This window comes from Epinephelus fuscoguttatus, linkage group LG8 (assembly GCF_011397635.1).
Source record: "Epinephelus fuscoguttatus linkage group LG8, E.fuscoguttatus.final_Chr_v1".
NCBI classification, from domain to species: Eukaryota; Metazoa; Chordata; class Actinopteri; order Perciformes; family Serranidae; genus Epinephelus; species Epinephelus fuscoguttatus.
The window spans coordinates 32,788,068-32,807,617 of NC_064759.1; the positions used below are offsets into that span (position 1 = coordinate 32,788,068).

At 39.6% G+C, this 19,550-nt stretch overlaps 1 protein-coding gene across 1 annotated transcript; it reads right to left on the reverse strand.

Moving 5' to 3' along the window:
• Positions 1-6,871: 6,871 nt before the first annotated feature.
• Positions 6,872-19,171, reverse strand: depdc1b (DEP domain containing 1B). The gene is made up of 11 exons (XM_049584771.1): positions 18,982-19,171; positions 16,455-16,720; positions 16,232-16,376; positions 14,693-14,820; positions 13,534-13,664; positions 13,399-13,446; positions 12,990-13,130; positions 12,670-12,836; positions 10,643-10,819; positions 8,704-8,886; positions 6,872-8,446 (listed from the first exon to the last, which is right to left on the reverse strand). The coding sequence occupies exons 1-11, from the start codon at positions 19,027-19,029 to the stop codon at positions 8,282-8,284; spliced, it is 1,599 nt and encodes a 532-aa protein (XP_049440728.1). The 5' UTR covers positions 19,030-19,171; the 3' UTR covers positions 6,872-8,281.
• Between the last annotated feature and the right edge of the window lie 379 nt (positions 19,172-19,550).

Genomic DNA, 19,550 nt, shown 5'->3' on the forward strand with positions numbered 1-19,550 from the left:
TTCATTAGTTGAAAATAAGTGGTGGAACATTTGTTTCGCTGCCTCTCTGCAGAGCAGGTGAATGTTTGAGCTGTTATGATTAATACTGATGCATAATTAGTGGAGACCTGGTTAGTGCTCATGTAAAAATCAGAATTAATTAAACTGTTTCTTTTTTTTTTTTTTTTTTAATTTAGGATAAGTTAATTAACTGCCTGTGTCTGCTGCTGGCAAAAACAAACTACAGTCAAAGGGCAGCAGTAAAGTGTATCCAACAAATTAGTGATATGGGTCAGTACAGTCGCACAATATCACACATCCAGCAAGATTTTCTTTCTCCCTGTGTTGCTTGGTGTGGCAGCCCCCTGGTTTGTGTGCTTACCCTATGCTTTGTATGGCTCTATTCTCTCCCATGCATTGTTGTGCTTTTTTCATCCATCCAACATCTCAAACATCACGCTGAACTCACACAGACACGCACCCTCACCACTGACTTTGCTGATAATCACATCTCATTGTTGTCTAATATTCTCTTTACGTAAATACATTATTGTTTGCTTTGAGCCTGCAGCTCCCTCTCTATTGTCATGACTTCAGAGCCATCTGCTTTCAGGTCAGGAGCAAAACCCCTTCCAGAGTGAAAAACAAATTACCTCGGCTTCATGTCTATTCCCAGAAAAGCATTAGGGAAACAGCATGGGCTTTTCCAACTGAAGAGCACGGGCTGACTCACTAACTGAAACACCAAAATGTGATACAGGCCCATGCAACTTTGACTGCTTAAAACTGAAGAAGAAAATGGAAAAGTAAGTGTTTACCTTGATTTCCTCCCCTCGCTGATGTGGAAAAACCTTGTACTTTACGTCGACAACAGCAGCAATGATAGAAAGTAAAAAATATGAAGAAGAACACAATAATGATGAAATAAAAACAAAAATAATGATGTCACACATATATATGCTTATCCAGCAATCCAGCAGGTCAGAAAACAAACCAAAGAGCAACAGTTCTTCTGTCATGTTTTTTAATTGTTTTTGAACGTAACAATTACAACACTGACTTTCACCCGAGGGAGCAATGTTCGCGTCCTATAAGATTCTGAAGCTAAACCCTGTTCTTTTTTCCTAAACCTAACCACTTCCTTTTGTTGCACATACCTAGCCACGTTTTTGTTGCCTAAGCCCAACCATGTGTTTGTTGTTGTACCGACGTAGTGTGTTTATTTTGAAAGACGTAAAATTTCCTGTGAAAATGGAGGTGTATCTTGTGTCCCAGAATGTCATCAACCAACGCACCCAGGGTACCTTGCACATTGTATGTGTACATGGAAAGTTCATGACTAAAGCATTGATGTGGGACCAGGCGGAAAGTGTCTCAGGTTTTGCACCATTAACCTTGGCTGTTGATTCTTCTGGGAGACAAATATCGTAGAACATTGCAGCCCAGACTCTGTTTAAAACAATGCTTGGTTCGAACCAGCTTTTAGGAATTGTCTTCTTTGCAGCTGTCGAAGCAGCGAGGATTATTCGTTTTGCTGTAGATGGCAATATGACATTTGTGTTATACCCAAAAACCAGAAAGATGGACACAGTGGAATGAGTTTATGAAGTAAGTCAGGTAAAATGTCAACAACATGAACCCAGAGTGATTTCACAATAACGCAGTTCCAAAGAATATGCATAAAGCCACCAAGTTTAGAGTAAGAACACTTGTCACATAGATGACTATCTCTAAGATTCAGTCTAAATCTACACTCTGGTGTATAGTTGACCCTGTCCGCAAACTTAAAGCAACACAGTGGGTCCCCTACAGACAAAAAACGGTATTGTCTGTTATAACTGTTGCAAAAATTTTTCTGGGCGTGCATTTGTTGATTGATTAGGCCGATTGCTTTATTTATTCATTCATTTTCGAAACTCAGAAATGAGTCGCTCTCTGCATGTCAGGGCTGGCCTCCTCCTCAACGCGCACGCACACACACACACACACAAACATACAAACTCAACAGAGTGAAGTCAGACAACAGCAGAGAGGCCGCAGTGCAGATGAAGAGAATATAACTTCAAGATTACTCTAGTTGACGACAACTACGCTTATTACTGTACGTAAGTGCGATAAAACCTCTGCCAGCCAAGCCAATACTTTATCAATACATATGATCAGCATGTAGAAAGCCATATTTCAGTCTGCTCTGTCCGCAGTCTCTCATTCACCACTATTATGATTTATGATCGTAGTTGACACAAGCGCATCGCGCTCGTGGTGCTAACAGCAAACTGTTAAAGACAAACTAAAATGAAAGCTGTCTGTATGTAGGCTAACACTTTATCTTAAGATGTACCTGAGGCAGCCGACCTGCAGACAGTGAGTCTCCTAAGTAGAGGGTAACAGCAGTAACAGCACCAGGTCACCATCGGTGGGGCATCCCTCCTCCTCTTTCAGCTCTCACCAGCGTGTGAAAGCCAGACCAATATTAATTCTTGTTCGAGCTCTTGTTTTATCGCTCTCCCGTTTTCTTTTCTTTGTCTCCTCGGACAACACCTTCACCTTCTTCCTTTTCTTTGTCACTTCAGCCATGACAACCACGTCTAACTTCGTTCACCTCGGTTCGGCTCTGCTATTCTGAAGAGAGGAGGGGGATATGACGTATGCTGTAAAGCAGCAAAATTTTGTAGTCCTTTTTGTGTCTGGGTTCCTGCCTGAACCCCGAAACTGCATAGTGCCAGTGCAAGTGAAACAGATGCTCTCAATCAATGACAGAGGTGTCATCCAACATATTGTAAGTTGATGTACCATCACAAGGATCTTGGATATATATTTTGAGGGCTCAAAAACTCCATTGTGTTGCTTTAAAATGAATCAACTGATGTCCAAGGTTCTTGGAAGAGGAGAAGATATCCTTGGCCAGTTCATGTCAAATCCAAGGTTGTTAAGATCTCTGTCCCATACCGATGTAATAGATAGGTGGTTAAGATTATGTTTCAATAATTCATCATACTCTGAAGATACAAACCTGGACGACTGAGCCACATACATACAATTCACTAGAGGATGGGAAACTATAGGAGAGTGCCAACGTACTCCATAGGTTTTTAAGGTGGTACAAAGTCTGAGGTAGAAGAACCATGAGGAGCCTGGGAGAGAGCATGAGGTCTTGAAAGAAGTGTAGACCTTGCTGATTATAAATATCTCTAAGAACTTGTATACCCTGATAAGACCATTGGGGGAAAGTTAAAGGCTTGGAGCCAGTCAAGAGAAAATAGTTATTCCATAGAGGAAACAAATCATGAAATCTACAGATAGTGAAAATGTCTTTCTCTCTGGTACCATATAGATAGAGAGTTTGATATGATGGATCCCATTTGCAACAGTAAAGCATTTTCAAGAAGGCGCCATGGAACACGAGAGATGGGGTCAAGCCAAGTCATCAACACCCTTAACTGGAAAGACCAGTAATAAAATTTGAAATTGGGCAGAGGGAGCCCAACCACTGATTTTGGGATGTGTTAAAGTAGAAAAACTAAGAGAGGGATGCTTCTCTCTCCAAATAAACTTTCTATATATTGTATTCAGCTCCTTTTAAGATTTACAGAGAGGAGGCACAGGGAGCATTGAAAGTTGAAAGTTTGCTTCAGTTTTACTTGAATATTTAAGTTAATTACAATACAAATGTGACTAGAGAAGATCTTGGTACAGATATATAGCAAAAACTTAAAGTAAAATTACCTTCACTGAGCCTTAACCAGTGTATCCCATGTCATACACAATTATGTATAATCAAGCGACCTTGAAAAAGACAAAACAATGTTGCTGAACCCTTGGTCCAGACTCTTAGTAATGGGAGTCAAGGTCCTCATCTTATCCTAACCTCCAGACAGCCAGATCAAAGCCTCGCAGCATAGAGCATGCCAGCAGTGAAGAACTTTAAAAAGGCCTCTAAGGTTAATTACCATGAAAGCATCTTTTTTTCTCCAACACTCACACAATCGAGAATAATTGCCCTTTTGACAATCTAGTCTGCATCTGTGAGAGTAACTGTAGCACACAAAAAACATAAGGGAAAACAACATACAGCAAGGACCAGAGTCCAGCTTTAACCCATAGGACCTGGAAACACTGACTTCAGCACCAACAGCCATGTCAGGGAGACAGTCATAAAAAATATTAGTGATATGTGCTTATAAGAGCAATTAGGAAAACTGGATTTTTGTGATAGATATAGATATAGCATATTTTTTCTCTTTGGCTGTCCTAACTTGAAGATCAGCTGTGTTGTTTGACCTTGAGCTGAGTTTAAAGCTGTACATTATGCCAGCCTGTACAATCGTGGTGAATGACAGCAAATTGGCTGCTTTGTATTCCAGTCAGGTTTTGTCCTCAAGGCTTCGGAGGCTGAAGAAGTTTCTGATGATGGAGTTAATTCCCTCTCCTTCACTCCACTGCTGAGACATCAGCTCGTCCCAGTCGCACTAAATGGAACACCTACTGTACTCTCTGCAGGCTGGAATGTTAATGCACCGATAATACCTGAAGCATAATGACTTCAGACCTCTCTACGCCACCATCCATTAGAGTAATGCGAACATTTCACAAGTTTTTCACATTAGCACATCATTAGCAACATATGACAACTTCCAGAGGGTCATTAGTCTGCTCCTAACTAAGACCTCTTTAACTGAGATCCGCACTCATTAGGTGATGGCTACATTATAGCTTTTCAACATGTGTGGTTATACAATAGCACCAAAGTCCATGTTAGATTTTTGACCTAAGGGTCACAGAGTGGTCTCCGAGCTCAGCCTCGATGCCTTTGTATGTCCAGTTCCTTTATCTGTCTGCATTGTTTTGGACACAAGCAATGCAGGCATCTACTGAATCTACAGCAGAGGGGAGATAAATTGCTCAAGTAAGCAGGAAGAGCATGTCTGCATCTGGTGCAGTTTTCTCATCAAAACTGAGTTTCAAATCAGAATCATATGCACAATCCAGCATTTGATTTTGATTGTGATTTCCTGGACCTTGCCCAGTTGCCCACTTGATGATACTGATAGGTGAACCTCAAAGTGTGGTCATACTAACCAAAGCAAATTTTATCGACGGCACAGTTGCTAGAATTGCAAATTAGATATGGATGGTGCAAATTAAGGCACTTTCATTTGTGAGAATTTAACATTTGGTTCAAGCTGAAATATCACAAACACTATTGGATGGATTGTCGTGAAATGTGGTCAGTATTTATGGTCCTGAGAGGATGAATCCTGATGAGGTTGATGATGCCTTGACCTTTCATGTAGCCACCATTAAGTGAAGATTTTCACTCATCTAGTGAAATGTCTCCACAACTACCAGATGGATGGCTACTAAATAGACATTCATGGTTGCCACTGGTGAGGCCAAGTGTCTTTGATGATCCCATAGTGCCACCACTGGATTGAAGGTTTTGTTATTGGTTACAGTAAATATCTCAATAGCTACTGTGCAGCTGGTGTGGTGGATTTATTTGATGTAGCACCTTTTGTAAAAATAAAATTAGTAGTAGTAGTACAATGACACAATCTAACAGTAAAACATGCAATAAAATCAAAGACAATATAAAGCAACAAAAACAACATAGAGCAAATACAGGCCATTTTGAAAAGACAGGTCTTTAGTTGTTTTTTAAATGTTTCTAAGGAGACAGCAGACCATAAACCTGATGGAGAGAGTTCGATAGTGTTCGAAGGCACAATCCCCTTTTCTTTTGAGTCTGGAGCGGGGACCAGCCAGTAGGTCCTGCTCAGGAGACCAAAGGGACCTACTAACAATATATGGATGGAGGAGATCACTGATGTATTCAGGTGCCTAACCGTGGAGGACTCTATTCATGAGAACGAGTATCTTGAAATGAATCCTAAATCTTTCCATCTTGTGCCATTATCAGGTCACATTTTAATTTGTCCAATACTTTGTTTGTGACCAAATATCTGCAAAACTAGCCTAATAAAATTGCCATCAGCCTCAGCTGTACTTCACATTGCTAAACTTAGTTGTTTACATAGTAAAGTAAGATGGTAGTTGCTAAAAGTCAGCATGTTTTTGTTAATGTGAGCATGCTGACATTAGCATTCAGCTCAAAATGCCACTGTGACTTTTGGAAATGCTAAGAGCACAATACAAAGTCACTATTGTACGCACATAGGCCTACAGTAAACTTTAATCCTAGCTGTGCGTTGTGTAGACCATAGCTCTATTGACTAAAATAGAAATGCTTCATGTATATACAAGCTGAGTCTTGTTTCATCATCCATTTACTTTTTGAAACACAAAATGTGTGATTACCATCAGTTAAAAGCGCTTCGTGTATGCAGAGAAGATCGAAAAGGGCAGGCAACTTCATTGAGGTGGTATCTCACTCTGTCATTCTCTAGTGCTTGTCTGAGAAGACTGCAGATTAATATCACTTAATAATGGGTGAGTGCAGTAAAAAATGATTAAGTGTGGTATAAAAGCAATATCCAGGGTCCTTAAAGTATGTTCTTACCTTATTACAATGATTAAGTAAGTATGCTGTTCATGTACTATTAAACCACTACAACTCCCATCCATTTAGGATAAAATACTAAAAGCATCAAGAATGGAATAACCTTTTAAAAATGTTCAGATAAAATGCTACATGATTAAAAGTATAGTTTTATGAGTGAACTTTATGTGTGAGCAATAATTATAACCCTGAAACAAAAACAGAAAACAGACTTCAGTCACTAACAAGAAACTGTGCCTTTGCTTGTTGTTTTTGCAATGTTATTACTGTTCTACAGGAAGTAATGGTACAGGAAATTGCACCAAATTCATTTCCCAACCTAACGCTGGAGGATAGATTTTTCTTATGTTCATGTCTGGGTTACATCACAACAGTGTTCCCCTGTGTATATCTCACTTATAACTACATATAACACCCAAGAACATAGACAACAAAACAGAAACATTTGCCAGTTAGAAAGTTTATAGAAAAATCAGCATCAACATGAATTCACTTTGATCCTGTTGAATTTTTTCCAGCAGCAATTCAAGTGTAACAGTTATTCCAGCATTATTGCATTTGTTCAAGAGCATTTATGGAAATCCAAATAGGAATATCAGCACTTAATCACTAAAAAAATAAAATTTTAAGTCTCAAATTAAGTGACAAACAACCTGATTGACATGACAGAACAGCAGGTGATAGAAAATGACAAAACACATTGAAACAGTGAAAGAAGAGTATTTGAGACATTGAAATATGTACCAATCACAAAGAGTTCTTATATACAGAATAAAACCATCAAGTAAAAACATGAAATGAGTTGTTTTAAGAGTGCACAGACAGCAGGATTGGTTTTTTGTAGTTACAAATGCAATCATCAGCCAAAGCTTTTCAGCCCTGCAGCAACTACATCCACTCCCTTTCTAAGAAACCCTTGATATGTTCATTGACTCCAAGTAACCATTTAACTAACAAAGATTAAAACACAGGCTCTGGGTTGCCTAGTTACAACATGATAATGACCAAATAATGAAGTACCCATTAAAATGAAATGCATCTTTGCATTGCAATAGTCAAGATCATTATAATAACAACATCTGTATACAAGCCAAAAAATACCAAGAAATGCATCTGAATATTTGTTACAGTACAAAATTACAGTATATATATCCATAGAAATGTTTTATGAGTATGATGCGCTTTGATCATTAACTGTTTACAACCTATAATGTTAACATCTAATAACCTATTAATACTTTTGAAATTCATTCAATTCAGTTACAGGACGGGCTATATTGATCAGCTGCCATCGCTGCACATTTACATCCAAGATACAGTATCTTAGCAGAATAATGTACCAACACACATTTTTAAACAACTCTAAGAGTTCATTTTAAGAAACATCAGTATTTTAGGGTTAGTGCAGCATTGTTTCCTTTAATTTGTTCAAGTTTTCTAGCAATACAGTAAATTGTATTTGTTAAAAGGGTCAGTTCAGCTGCCCACATTTGTTTGCAGTTTGAAAAATAGTTGCCAATGTTCTGCAACTACACCAAGCTATCTGGTCAGACAGGAGTCAGTTGGGGTGTCCTTATGTGTGTATTTGTGTGAACTGACCCTTTAAATTATTATCTTAGTTTAACAGTGCTACAACATCCAATTAATTATTTTTAAACATTTAATTGTGGTTTACCCGTGTGAGACCAAAACTGAAGCCAGAGCCACACTGCTCCTCACCTTATGATGCTGAAGTTGAGTTGTATGCACAGCCTGAAGTGTAGATGTGTCAGAGGTGGCAGGTCATGCCCTAAAACTCCAGCTCCTCTGAAACGGCTGGAAGGGTTTCTTGAGGTTGAAAAACATGAGATGAGGTTTGAGTCGCGGGGTTTTCTCAGGTACTACAGCAGCTTTGCTTTCCTCAGTGGGGAATCGACTGTGGTAGACCTCTGGGTACGACCTCTGGAACTGAAAATGGTAAGTTGTGAATTATTACTGTACAATATTTGCACAACAAAAGGATACAGTTTGTTTGGAGATCACAGCTCTTAACTCTCAAAATATTAAAATACAAGGCTTTGAACATACAAGCACAAACAGAAATGACTCATACATAAATTTTACACATATTGCTGAAGAGTGGATTTCTCTATATTTGCCCACCACAACTTCAAACAGACACCTCCTCTGATATCTACATTCAATGACATTTGAAAATGCCATACCTGTTTCAGCCTTTTCCTCTTGTCCTTTGCAGGGAGTTCTTTGTCTGCGATCAGGCCTTCCAGCAGTGCCTGTAGGGGGGTCTGGGTTCCTATCACCCTCGGCTCCTCAGCCTCCACCCTCCTGATCTGTTTACAAAAAGCTGGAGAAGCGCTGAAGTCTGTGTCCGAACCTGCATATTTGATCTGGTGAGAGACACAAAGAAAATGTTTTTGCTCTGCCCCCCCCTTTTTTTTTAAACTACATAAATAAGTAAGTGCACAATACAACTCTGGGTCAAATATGCACAAAAACTTGCACAAATACACAGACAGTAACCTGAAGCTTCTGACTTACCTGGCTAGTGAGAAACTACAGTAGATCTGTCAGTGACATCAACTGTATTTTGTCAGCTATTACACAGTTTTGAGGATTCATTTATAATTGTTTAGGATCTACCCTCTCAGCAGCTGTAGTGTAACACAACACAGTGGGTGGCTGCATGCTCCACTGAGCAGTTAAATGTGGATAATTAATATGACTAATAAACAGCAATAAAATATGCAGGGTGGTTATAGTTTTAAAATCACATTTATAGCACTCAGTTAAGATGAAATCATGTTTTCAGCCCCATTTCACAGCGTGGGACGTGGAAGCTTATGCATCCACTGTTGGACTAAAAGATGGAATCAATAAGGCCTTCATTTGTAGGCCAAACAATGTTGGACACAGCCTGTCAATACAGTCTGTGTTCCATTTTCTGAAGAGCCTGCCAAAAGAAAACATGCACACATCAATTTGAACCAACTGTGCACAGAAGAATAAAATACAGGAGAAGGACCCCTGTCCCTACATGAAGGCGATCACAAGGGCAGGCACAAAATTGTAGAGAGTCACTCAGTTTGCCTGCTCCTGTAGTAATCTATATAACTCCTGTCCACAGCAATTTCTACTGAAAATCTGTATGTGCTGGATGATTTTCTTTTAAAAGGAACAGTTTACACCTAAAATCAGAAATACAAATTTTTACTCTCACCTGTAGTTCGGCTGATCAATACAGATTGTTTTGGTGTGAGTGGCTGAGTGTTGGATATCAGCTACAGAGATGTCTGCCTTCTTTTAAATGTAATGGATCTAGATGGCACTCGGTTTGAGGTGCCAAACAGATATATTCCAAAAATTCAACAGCGATGTCTCTTTCTAGAATCATGACCGGGTTACTCAACATAATTTAAAAACCTTGTTGTGAGCAGTTTCATGTAGGAACTATTTTCTTTCTACCCAACCTACCAACTGAATCAACGAAGAAGGAAGCATGCATGTACTTATGAACTGAGGCCTGTGTTTGCGACAGCATCAGATACAAATATTAATGGCTTCCTCCTCAGCTGAGCTGTAACGTTACCAAGCTCAGTGGTGCTGGGTGAGCTGGCTGTAGACGCACGTTTCTTTTGGCGCAGCAGCATTCACACCAAACGCTGATTAATAAATAGCACTACAGGTAGGAGGGAAAATATTTATTTTTGATTTTTAAGTGAACTCTCCCATTAACATTACTGATGTTCACATTATATTTATATGATTGCCTCCATGAGCAACTCTTATTTTCATATAGAGAATTTAATTTCATTCCACGATATTCCTACAATAAGGCTGCTGACTGGCTACTACAGAAACAAACCCAAAAAGGTAATGTTGCCAAATGGGACACTGAACCAGCAACTTAACACGGGGTCACTGCCTCAAGCTACTGCGACAGGTGTTTTTCCACTCACATTAACATAGAAATGTACCTGAAATACTTATTTTATGTTGCTTTAATATAGGTAACAATAACTGTACCACATTTCCATACGTAGTGTTTGGCAAGATGATGGAACCAATCTGGCACATTGTCTTCATCTGGCTTGGTACACATGGACTCATTTCTAAATGAATTGTAACTTCAGAGAGTGTACTGACTTGGACTCTTTTGAGGTGGGACAGGTGCTCCTCAACCTGGTGGCGCAGCTTGGAAGGAACTTGGAAGATGGTGTTGTGGTGCTCCATCATGAAGGTCACCAGTTTGGTGGCAAACAGCTCATCCAGGTCCATCTCATCCACTGATCCCAGAACGCAGTGTGAGAACATCTGCACCATCTGGACAGAGACCACAACAGGAGAAAAATTAGGAATCAACCTCCAGCAGCACTTTACACTACTTATTACAGACATATTGGTGGTAAACAAAATATAATAAGCTGCCATAAAATAAATCCACAGTAATACCTTGAATTTTGTATGCATGTAGTGTTACAGACTGGGCTTGTTTTGAACCTTGAAGTATTACATAGACAGCATAGCAAGCTAATAAAAAAAAAAAAATCAGGATTAAATGTACCTGTTTTAGAAGCTGTAAACAGACACTAGGTTCAGATGTCATGAATCTATATTTCTGGTGTATTTACATGGTATCTATAAGTCCTATGAAATGAAATCTAACACAACATAGCTGCAACACTATTTTAGTGAAGCTTATGAGTAAAAATTCTAAACTCAAGGTTCACTTACTTACTGTAACTATTCCTAAATCTTTTTGGAGCTTTACATTTTGTTCTTTAGATTTTCAGTGATTTTAGTTGAAGCATGTTTAGTTAATGCAGTGAAAGGGGTGTTTTATAAAATATCTTAGTTTCTCTACAGAAGTGTGCCCTGTATAAAGTCACTGCGTTGGCTGCCTGTCAGTTTTAGAATTGATTTTAAGATTCTCACTACTTTTTATATCACTGAATGGCCTGGCACCAACTTATCTCTCAGATATGCTTCTTAGATATGTACCTATTAGGTCCCTCAGATCCTCTACTGCTGGCATGCTGATCGTCCCAAGGATTTCGACAAAAATCCATGGGGAATCAGCGTTTAGCCACGGCTGCTCAGGTCTGAGGAAAAGTCTACCTGAGCGTCTGAGGAAGTCCACCTCAGTGGACATTTTTAAAAGAAAGACAGATCTTTTTAGCTTGGCTTTTACTTAAAGGTGCCTTGTCATTTACTGCCTCTCTTTTTAACTCTAGTCTTTTCTACTTTTTTTAAAATTTATTTTTAGATGTCATTTATTTTAAATATTGCGTCATTAAGTCGTTGTAAAGTCTAGCTATTCAGTTGTTACTTTTTCTGTGCTGTTTTACTCCTGCTCTGTGAAGCACTTTGGACTACATGATTGTATGAAAGGTACTATATAAATAAAGTTGATTTGATTTGATATTCCCTAAAATTTTTTGAATGCATCATGATTCTGTGGAAAGATTAGTGCAAGTGACCATCAGGTGTATCCACCCCTGAATACATCTTAATAAGAATGAATAAATCTCACTTCACATCCGTAGTATACCAGATGTCTTGACAGAGGCATCAACATTAGCACTGAAATACCTCAGTTCTTAAGAAATAATAGCACTCACAATTGTTAACTTGGGCTTTCGTGACTATTCTATAAATTTATAACTTACTATTGTTTGGAAATAAGAAGCCAGGCATTATGCAATTAGTATATACACATTGCAGTGGCTGTTTCCAAAAACATGCAGGTTGATAAAAGTCAAATCGTTGGAAATGTCTTGCTATGTGGACCACATGTGTAGATTCACTACTTGGTATTCCAATCCACATTCTTAAGAAGAGAAGACTTTCCACCTCCCATTGACTTTTAATAGATAGCAAGGATTCTGGACTAACAATATTCCTGCAGCTTCTCTTTGCCCCTAGGCCTGCATGTTTTTCTTTCTTGTCTCCCTTTGTAGACTGTGTCTGAGGCATTTACCTTACAAAATCCAATACAAAGCATAACACAAACTACAGCAAACAATACCTCTCCTACACAATATTAAAAGCTTTAAAAAACAAAACAAAAAAACAAGTAGTATCAATTAGAAGAATATCTACTGATTTGTGGGATTTCCCAACAGTCCTAGTCTTATCTAAATACTACAAAGAAATATATATGGTATGTGTACCAGTGTGCGGGTGGCGATGGCGTCATTGAGTGGAGGCAGGTGGGGATTCTGACAAACACGGGCCATGAGACGCAATAAAAGCTGGAGGCGTCTTCGGTTGGGCGGCGGCAGTAAGAGACAGCTGACCTGAAGAGCCTCAGTGGCTACCTCCTGTTCCTGGAGCAGACCTGTGGAGATATGAGGAGAGATGAATAGTGCTCCTAAGGGCAAACATACAAGCTAGACTAAACGAACACCAACAACTGTGTATCTGCAGTGTCGCATAAATAATATATAGGAGATCACCACATGACACATCATCCACAATGTGAAACACTTACTGAGAATGTTGACAAAGACTTCATAAAGATGGAAAGTCAGCAGGGGTTCTTTGAGTCTCTGAAAGTAATCTGCTACTGTTTTCAGAACATCCCTCTCGAAACCCGGGTACACTGGCTGTTTGCTCTCATTCCCATTAGGCCCTGAGAAAAAAGACAGGTGCAGTTTATTGCTTCACACAGAAATGATCTGAATTATACAGTTAACTTCAGGTTTGGCTGAAAACATGCACATAAACAAGCCAAATGGTGCCTAAGATTTTTTGGTATATGTGCACACACTCACACACACATACATTCAAATACTCTACAGTTCAACTCAAAGTGAGATACCAACCATCTAGAAAATATGGCACCTACTTATTCAAAATAATGGTGAGGGTTTTTATATGTGCATGAAATATATACTTACAATTGGCAAGACATTTCATTGCTGATACCACCCAATATGGCATGTCCTCTGGAGATGCAAAAGGAGGTAGGTGAGTCATTATATACAAGTTGCAAAAAAAGTTGCTCTTCTAATTGTGAATACAATGCTTCATACCGGCTTTGTTCTCCAATACGACTATGCCCGTCTTATTGACGCTGAACACATTGTGAACAATGTGCTTGCCGTTCACATGCGTTGGGTTTAAAATTCCATCCAATGACTGTAAGCCCAGAGCCCTCTGTAAACTAAAACAAAAGAGTTGGCATCAAGTGTCTAAAGCAGTGGTTGCAATACTGGGTGCGTCACCCTGGGGTGGGTGACTTTAAACAACATTAAATTTTTAATTTTTTTTAAATTTACATTTACATACATGCTTTACATTATTTACGGAGGAAAATAGAAATGATTATTAACTATAAATTAAACTATAATTAAACTATTATCAGCATATTAAAACCTGTTTATTACCGAACCCAATCCGAGCCCAACAGGACCCGTTGAAACCCGGCGGGTCAGGCCAGGTTCGGGTTCAGCCCACTTGACATTCTGCTGTGTGTACTAAGGCCTATTCAACTGCTGGAATTTGTTATAAATTTACGTGACAATGCCTGAACACAACACAGGCTCTGCACCAATTGAGTGTGCGTGCTGTTCGTGCAGCGTGTTTGACTGTGTTTAACAGCCTTTTGATGGTCATTTACACACTGTCCATGTGTGATCATGGTAAACAGACAAGCTGTAACCATGATTACAATAACTATGTCCGGTAACAAACTGCGTCAAACTTGGGTCGGGTTGGGACTTAAAAATCAAAAAGTCTGTTGGGGTTGGGCCGGGCTGGGTTAAAACTATGTCGGACTCGGGTCGGGTTCAGTCAGGAAAATGCTGCCTGAGCCGTGCTCTATTTCCAAGGGCTGAGTGGTCAGATTAATTGTGACTGTCAAAGCAATCTCAAGCACAGTCATTCTGAACACTACTAGGCTAATGGCTTAACAGACAGGTTTTGGCTGCTTGTGGAAACAGGATATACATCACTGATCATGTTCACTGTGGTATAATATATGTGATCTGGCTCTCTCATGTCTGCATAAAAAAATTCTTCCCAGTCCTCCCAGTTCTTCCCATATGCACAACAGCATGTTGTGCATATGGGTGCAACGAGAAAACATTTGCTATCAAGGGTTGCCGTGGTCTAATAAAAGTTTGGGAACCACTGATATAAACAACACAAACAGTGGAAGTGTTTAATAAGCTATGTAAAAGGGTTACATACTGCACAACTGTCATAGATTTCCAGATGTGGTCCACTTGCTTTGGTGTTATCTCCTTCCTCCGTATGAGCTTGCACTCATGCACATCTCCGATAGCGACACTGTGCCTTTTATTCCACAAATCCGAGGTCTGGGCAGAAAAGAGGAGAGACATGAATGAAAAGGTTCCTTTGACTTACACTGAATGAGCAGAAACATAAAAAGCCCTGTGTAATAATGGACAGTACGACAGGCTGATCATCATGTCTAACAAAACATGGCCATGAAGACGTACCATAGAATTGAGTTCAACAAGGAAACTACAGCAGCAGTCTGAATAAACACTGAAAGTAAAGGAGAATATTCTCTTGGGCTCTTATACTGCATTACATTACACTGAACTTTGCTTGTAACTTTTCAGTGTACTGTATAACCCCTTAGTATTGCACGGTATACTGGTACCAAGGGTAGACCGTGGTACTAAAACTCCACGGTACATATGATACCGTAACGTTGGAGTACCGTAGTACTACGGTACCTCACGGTACCACTACTGTGGGATAAGTTCAAAGTCCAATCACAGGAGGTGAGTGTCCATGCGCCGTCCAATAATGGCGCATGCTGGCCACCTGGCACTCAATATGCTGCTGCAGTAGTTTGTTTTCCAGTGACATTTCAGGTATTAGCTGAGCTATTGAGTATCTTTAAGCAGTGAAAGTTATTATTTATTTATTTTTACTTGTAGGCAGTGATTTGTTTTCCACAGAGCTCTACGGTGCGAGCATTTTATTCACATTTACGACTAAAAATAGTTTTGTGCAAAAGCAGTCATTCAGGAGCATGCTGTGAGAGTACAGATTTCAACCAGCAACAGAAATGAAAGGTGAATCCTGCTGGCTGTGGGTTGAACGGGGGTCACAGTGTCAGTATGTCAAATATGGCAGCCATAATGCTCCACGGCGCAAGATAACGGCTTACCGGCGACGGAAAAGTCCGGCTCCAGGTTGAATAATTTCCTCTTTCGTTGGTGTCATGACTGCCCAGAAGTACCTGGACAACCGAGCCGTGGCAGCACACAGGTATGTGACATGTCAGAGGAGAAACGAGCCGTTCACATTTCTCTCTTTGTGGCAGGTAACGGCCCACAAACCTCAGCGCACTTTAGGGGCTGTTCTTTACTTATGAAGGGACTGTTCTTTACTTGTCAGGGGAGGAGGGTGGCTGGTTGATTTTTATTTTATTTATTTATTTTATTTCAATCCCATAAGTTAATCACTTATTTATGCTGTTTTTGAAGTATGAATAAGTCAATAAGTAATTTATTCCATTGACATATCACTGATGTATTATAGAAAAGTGATTTATCTTTTTATAAATGACAAAAGGCACATCTGCCTCATTTTCACTGTGGTATCGTGATACCCACACTTACACATAATTGAGCAGGGTAGATAGTTAAAATGATTTGCCCTACGTTAAGTTTGCATATGCTTACACACTTTAAGCACAACATCAGTCTTAGCATGCACTGAAGGAGCTGAGAATCTTGGCCTCTTCCTCACCATGACAGCAGACTTCAGGGGTGGAATGTTTTCCCGCTGAGGCAATTCTTCGTAGTCGTCCCAGCGAATGAGTCTGGGAAGGTCACTGCTGTCTCTCAACAGAGGCCTTGTTGGAAAAGACTTCAGGGGAGACGAGGTGGGGAATCTGGAGAGAGCAACAATGCCAAATTGCCAATGGTGTATAGACAAAAAGGTATAACAGAACAGGATGACAAAGTTGTACCTGTACAGATGGTTGTTGTCTTCAAAGTCCTCTGTCCCGTGGCGTCCTTTGATGTCCTCAATGACATGGGCCTTGAGGAACTTTCTGAGAAGCTGCATAGTCTGGTATCGAGTGACCTCAGGCCCAAAGTTGTAGTTGCGCTTCAGCAGCTCATGCAGATAATCCACAGCCTCGCATCCTGTGAAACTGTTATCATAGTAGCGGAAGTGTGCCCAGTGCCTTCTGAGCGGCATGCCTCCACGGAAGAGTTTAATGGTCTCATTCCACTGTGTAAAAGGGAGACGGGACAAAGGGAGGCAATATGGTGTGACAAATGCTGCAGATTTTTAGTCATAGATCGCAAACTAAGTGAGTGTTCCTTTGCATTCTAGCGTAATATACCATTACATGTGGTAAGTAAACATTTCACTGAAGCTACTACCCTGATAAAACCCAGAGAGCAGCATTTTATGCATTCAATAAGTTCCTGCTTTCTTTGTTATAAAGGCTGCTTGAACATTTGTCTTATTATTGTCAAGAAGGGACACATTAAACATGTGAGTAAAAAAATAGACAAACATATCTAGCCTTATGAAACAAAAAATACTTGGCATGTTCTTCATTTCATCGACTACATTTATATAACAGCACCAAATCTGTGCACGTAACAATCACCACTGTCTCTCTTAATAGTGATTAAAATCACACACAAGATCCAGGCCACACTCATCTGGTAGCAAAAAAGGAGGCAGATATCACACAAACACAGCATTATCTCCTCATAGTGTTTGGATGGTGCTGGGGTTATGGATCATTAGCTCTCACAAAGTATCCAGATGGGCAAGAGAAAAATGATAGAAGTGGATAAAAGCAGAGAGAGAGGGAAGGAAAGAGAGAATGTGGCCACTGGGTAAACAACCATTACAGCCCAGGAGAGTACCAAACTCTGCGAAGCAGATATGGCCCAGTCTGGCTGGTCTGAATCTTCAAAAAGAGCTTGGCTAAACATGTGATAGTAAAATTTAAAAAAAAACAAAAAAAAAACAATTTTTTTTAACACATATATACAGATTGGTCTTTCATTATAACAAGATGCACAAAAGGTTCTGTTCTACAGAAGGAAATTAGTGCAGAGAGGGTCTCTGCTTGTCTCTTCACCTCATATGTCTTTTTGGGGAAGCAGGTGGAATGTTATTTGTTCTTCCTAGGGTTTCACTGCTGAGAAAAAAATAGCTTTGGGGATTTAGATACTATGTATTTACAAGTGTGTATTTGTTCAGAACACACTTTAATAAACTGTATTTCAATACCAGATGGCACAAATGCAATACACAATAGCTGAATAGGATAGACGCATATAGTCTACTGTAGCCGAATAAACTAGTAGGGCAGAAATCAATCAGGAAAAGGATACAAATAGTATGGTAACTCGTGCACTTGCAAACTCTGTAGCTCATCTTTCCTGATAGAGCCCACAGATTTTTAGTAAAGATTCTCTTGACGCTTGAGTACAAAGCCTCTTTTCACATTTTAAAATGTCACAGTAAGAAAGGCACAGGTGCAAATAATAAAACAATGGCTGAATCCCATTTAGCTACTTTGCTCTAAGGGACCTGCTATTATGCATGCTGGTGGCTCACTGGGACATTTGAGTACAACGCAGCCATCGTCAACATGATTATTAACACCTGTGTCGTTGTCAATAACACATGTCAAAATGCCTGAAATCAAAAGGCTTACAGGAAAAATTTAAATTATATGGAATGGGTAAATTAAATTACTAGTATTCAAATTTGCCCTACAAAAAACACAGCCTGATGTAGATGTGCCATATTCTGATAATGCATGTTAAAACATACATAGATATTCAGTGTATGACTTTGCACAATTTGCATTAAGGGGGTTAAGGGGTTAAAGGGTCCAAGCCACAGCCAGTGAGCTGGGCACATGCAGGAACATATGACAGTAATAGTATGGCATGTTGTGGATGCTTTTACGTGAAATTAAACAGGAGCTGTGAATGCCAAGAACACACGATGCATTAACACGGTGTACACATTAGCATTAGCTTGAATGTGGTGTTAGCAATAACTTAGAATGGAAACGTCTCACATGAGTATTCTACATGACGCTAAATAACACTGCTGCATGGTTTACGACTGAGTCACAACAAAACTTTACCAAGCCGCATACATTTTGCATTTGTTGACTCTTTTAACATAGTTTTAGTGCTGTTGTGAGGACAGTATTTAAAATACCTCAGCTCCCTACCCGAGTAAGTACAACGACTGTTAGCTAAACGTCACTAACGGTAAATGTACGACCAAGCTAAGTTTAAAAGTATCTTACGCCATCCCTTTAACTTTAGCCTACTTTAAGTATGAGTAGACATTATAAATGTAATATACAGTTGCGGCGCTACCTAGATACTTTAAACAAACTTTCCACATCTAACGTTATATCTAACTCACATTATAACACTAAAAGTAGCACGAAGCTTTTCAAAGTCACATTTGTTGTGCCTCGCTAACGTTGCCAACAGACTCACCAGTTTGGTTGCCCTGTACGGACCCGGTCCGATAACTTTTCCGTCCATTCTGAAAGTGATACCCTCTTCACTCGTATGAAAACATGGACATAGTTAATTTTATATGCTTTTCAAAAGCCTCAGCTGCGTATGAAAACAGGTAAATAAAGCTACGAGGGTATCTCAACAGAAACGTTGCTGCCAACTTTGAATCTCCTGCGTCACATCATCTGAGCGACGTGATTAGACAGCGCGCTGGTCACGTGACCACGGTGAATGCAGCATGTATGAATGGACCAGTGCCGTTGTAGGACAAAACACACACTAGAGATGGGATTTATGGCTCTTTGAGGGGAATCTTGGTGAGCCGTTCCTTTCAAAGAGCCGTTCAAAAAACTGGCTTATTTGACTGATTTTTATATTTATTAAGTTTTAAGAAGCCAGTCTGGTGGTAACTCATTTTATCCTGGAAATAATCACTGGGAGGTATGATGGGGTGAGATTTGGAACAAAATAATACAAAATTAGATATCCCACCAATATCTGAGTTTGAATTATTCTGAAATATTGATTATAACCTCATTTGACAT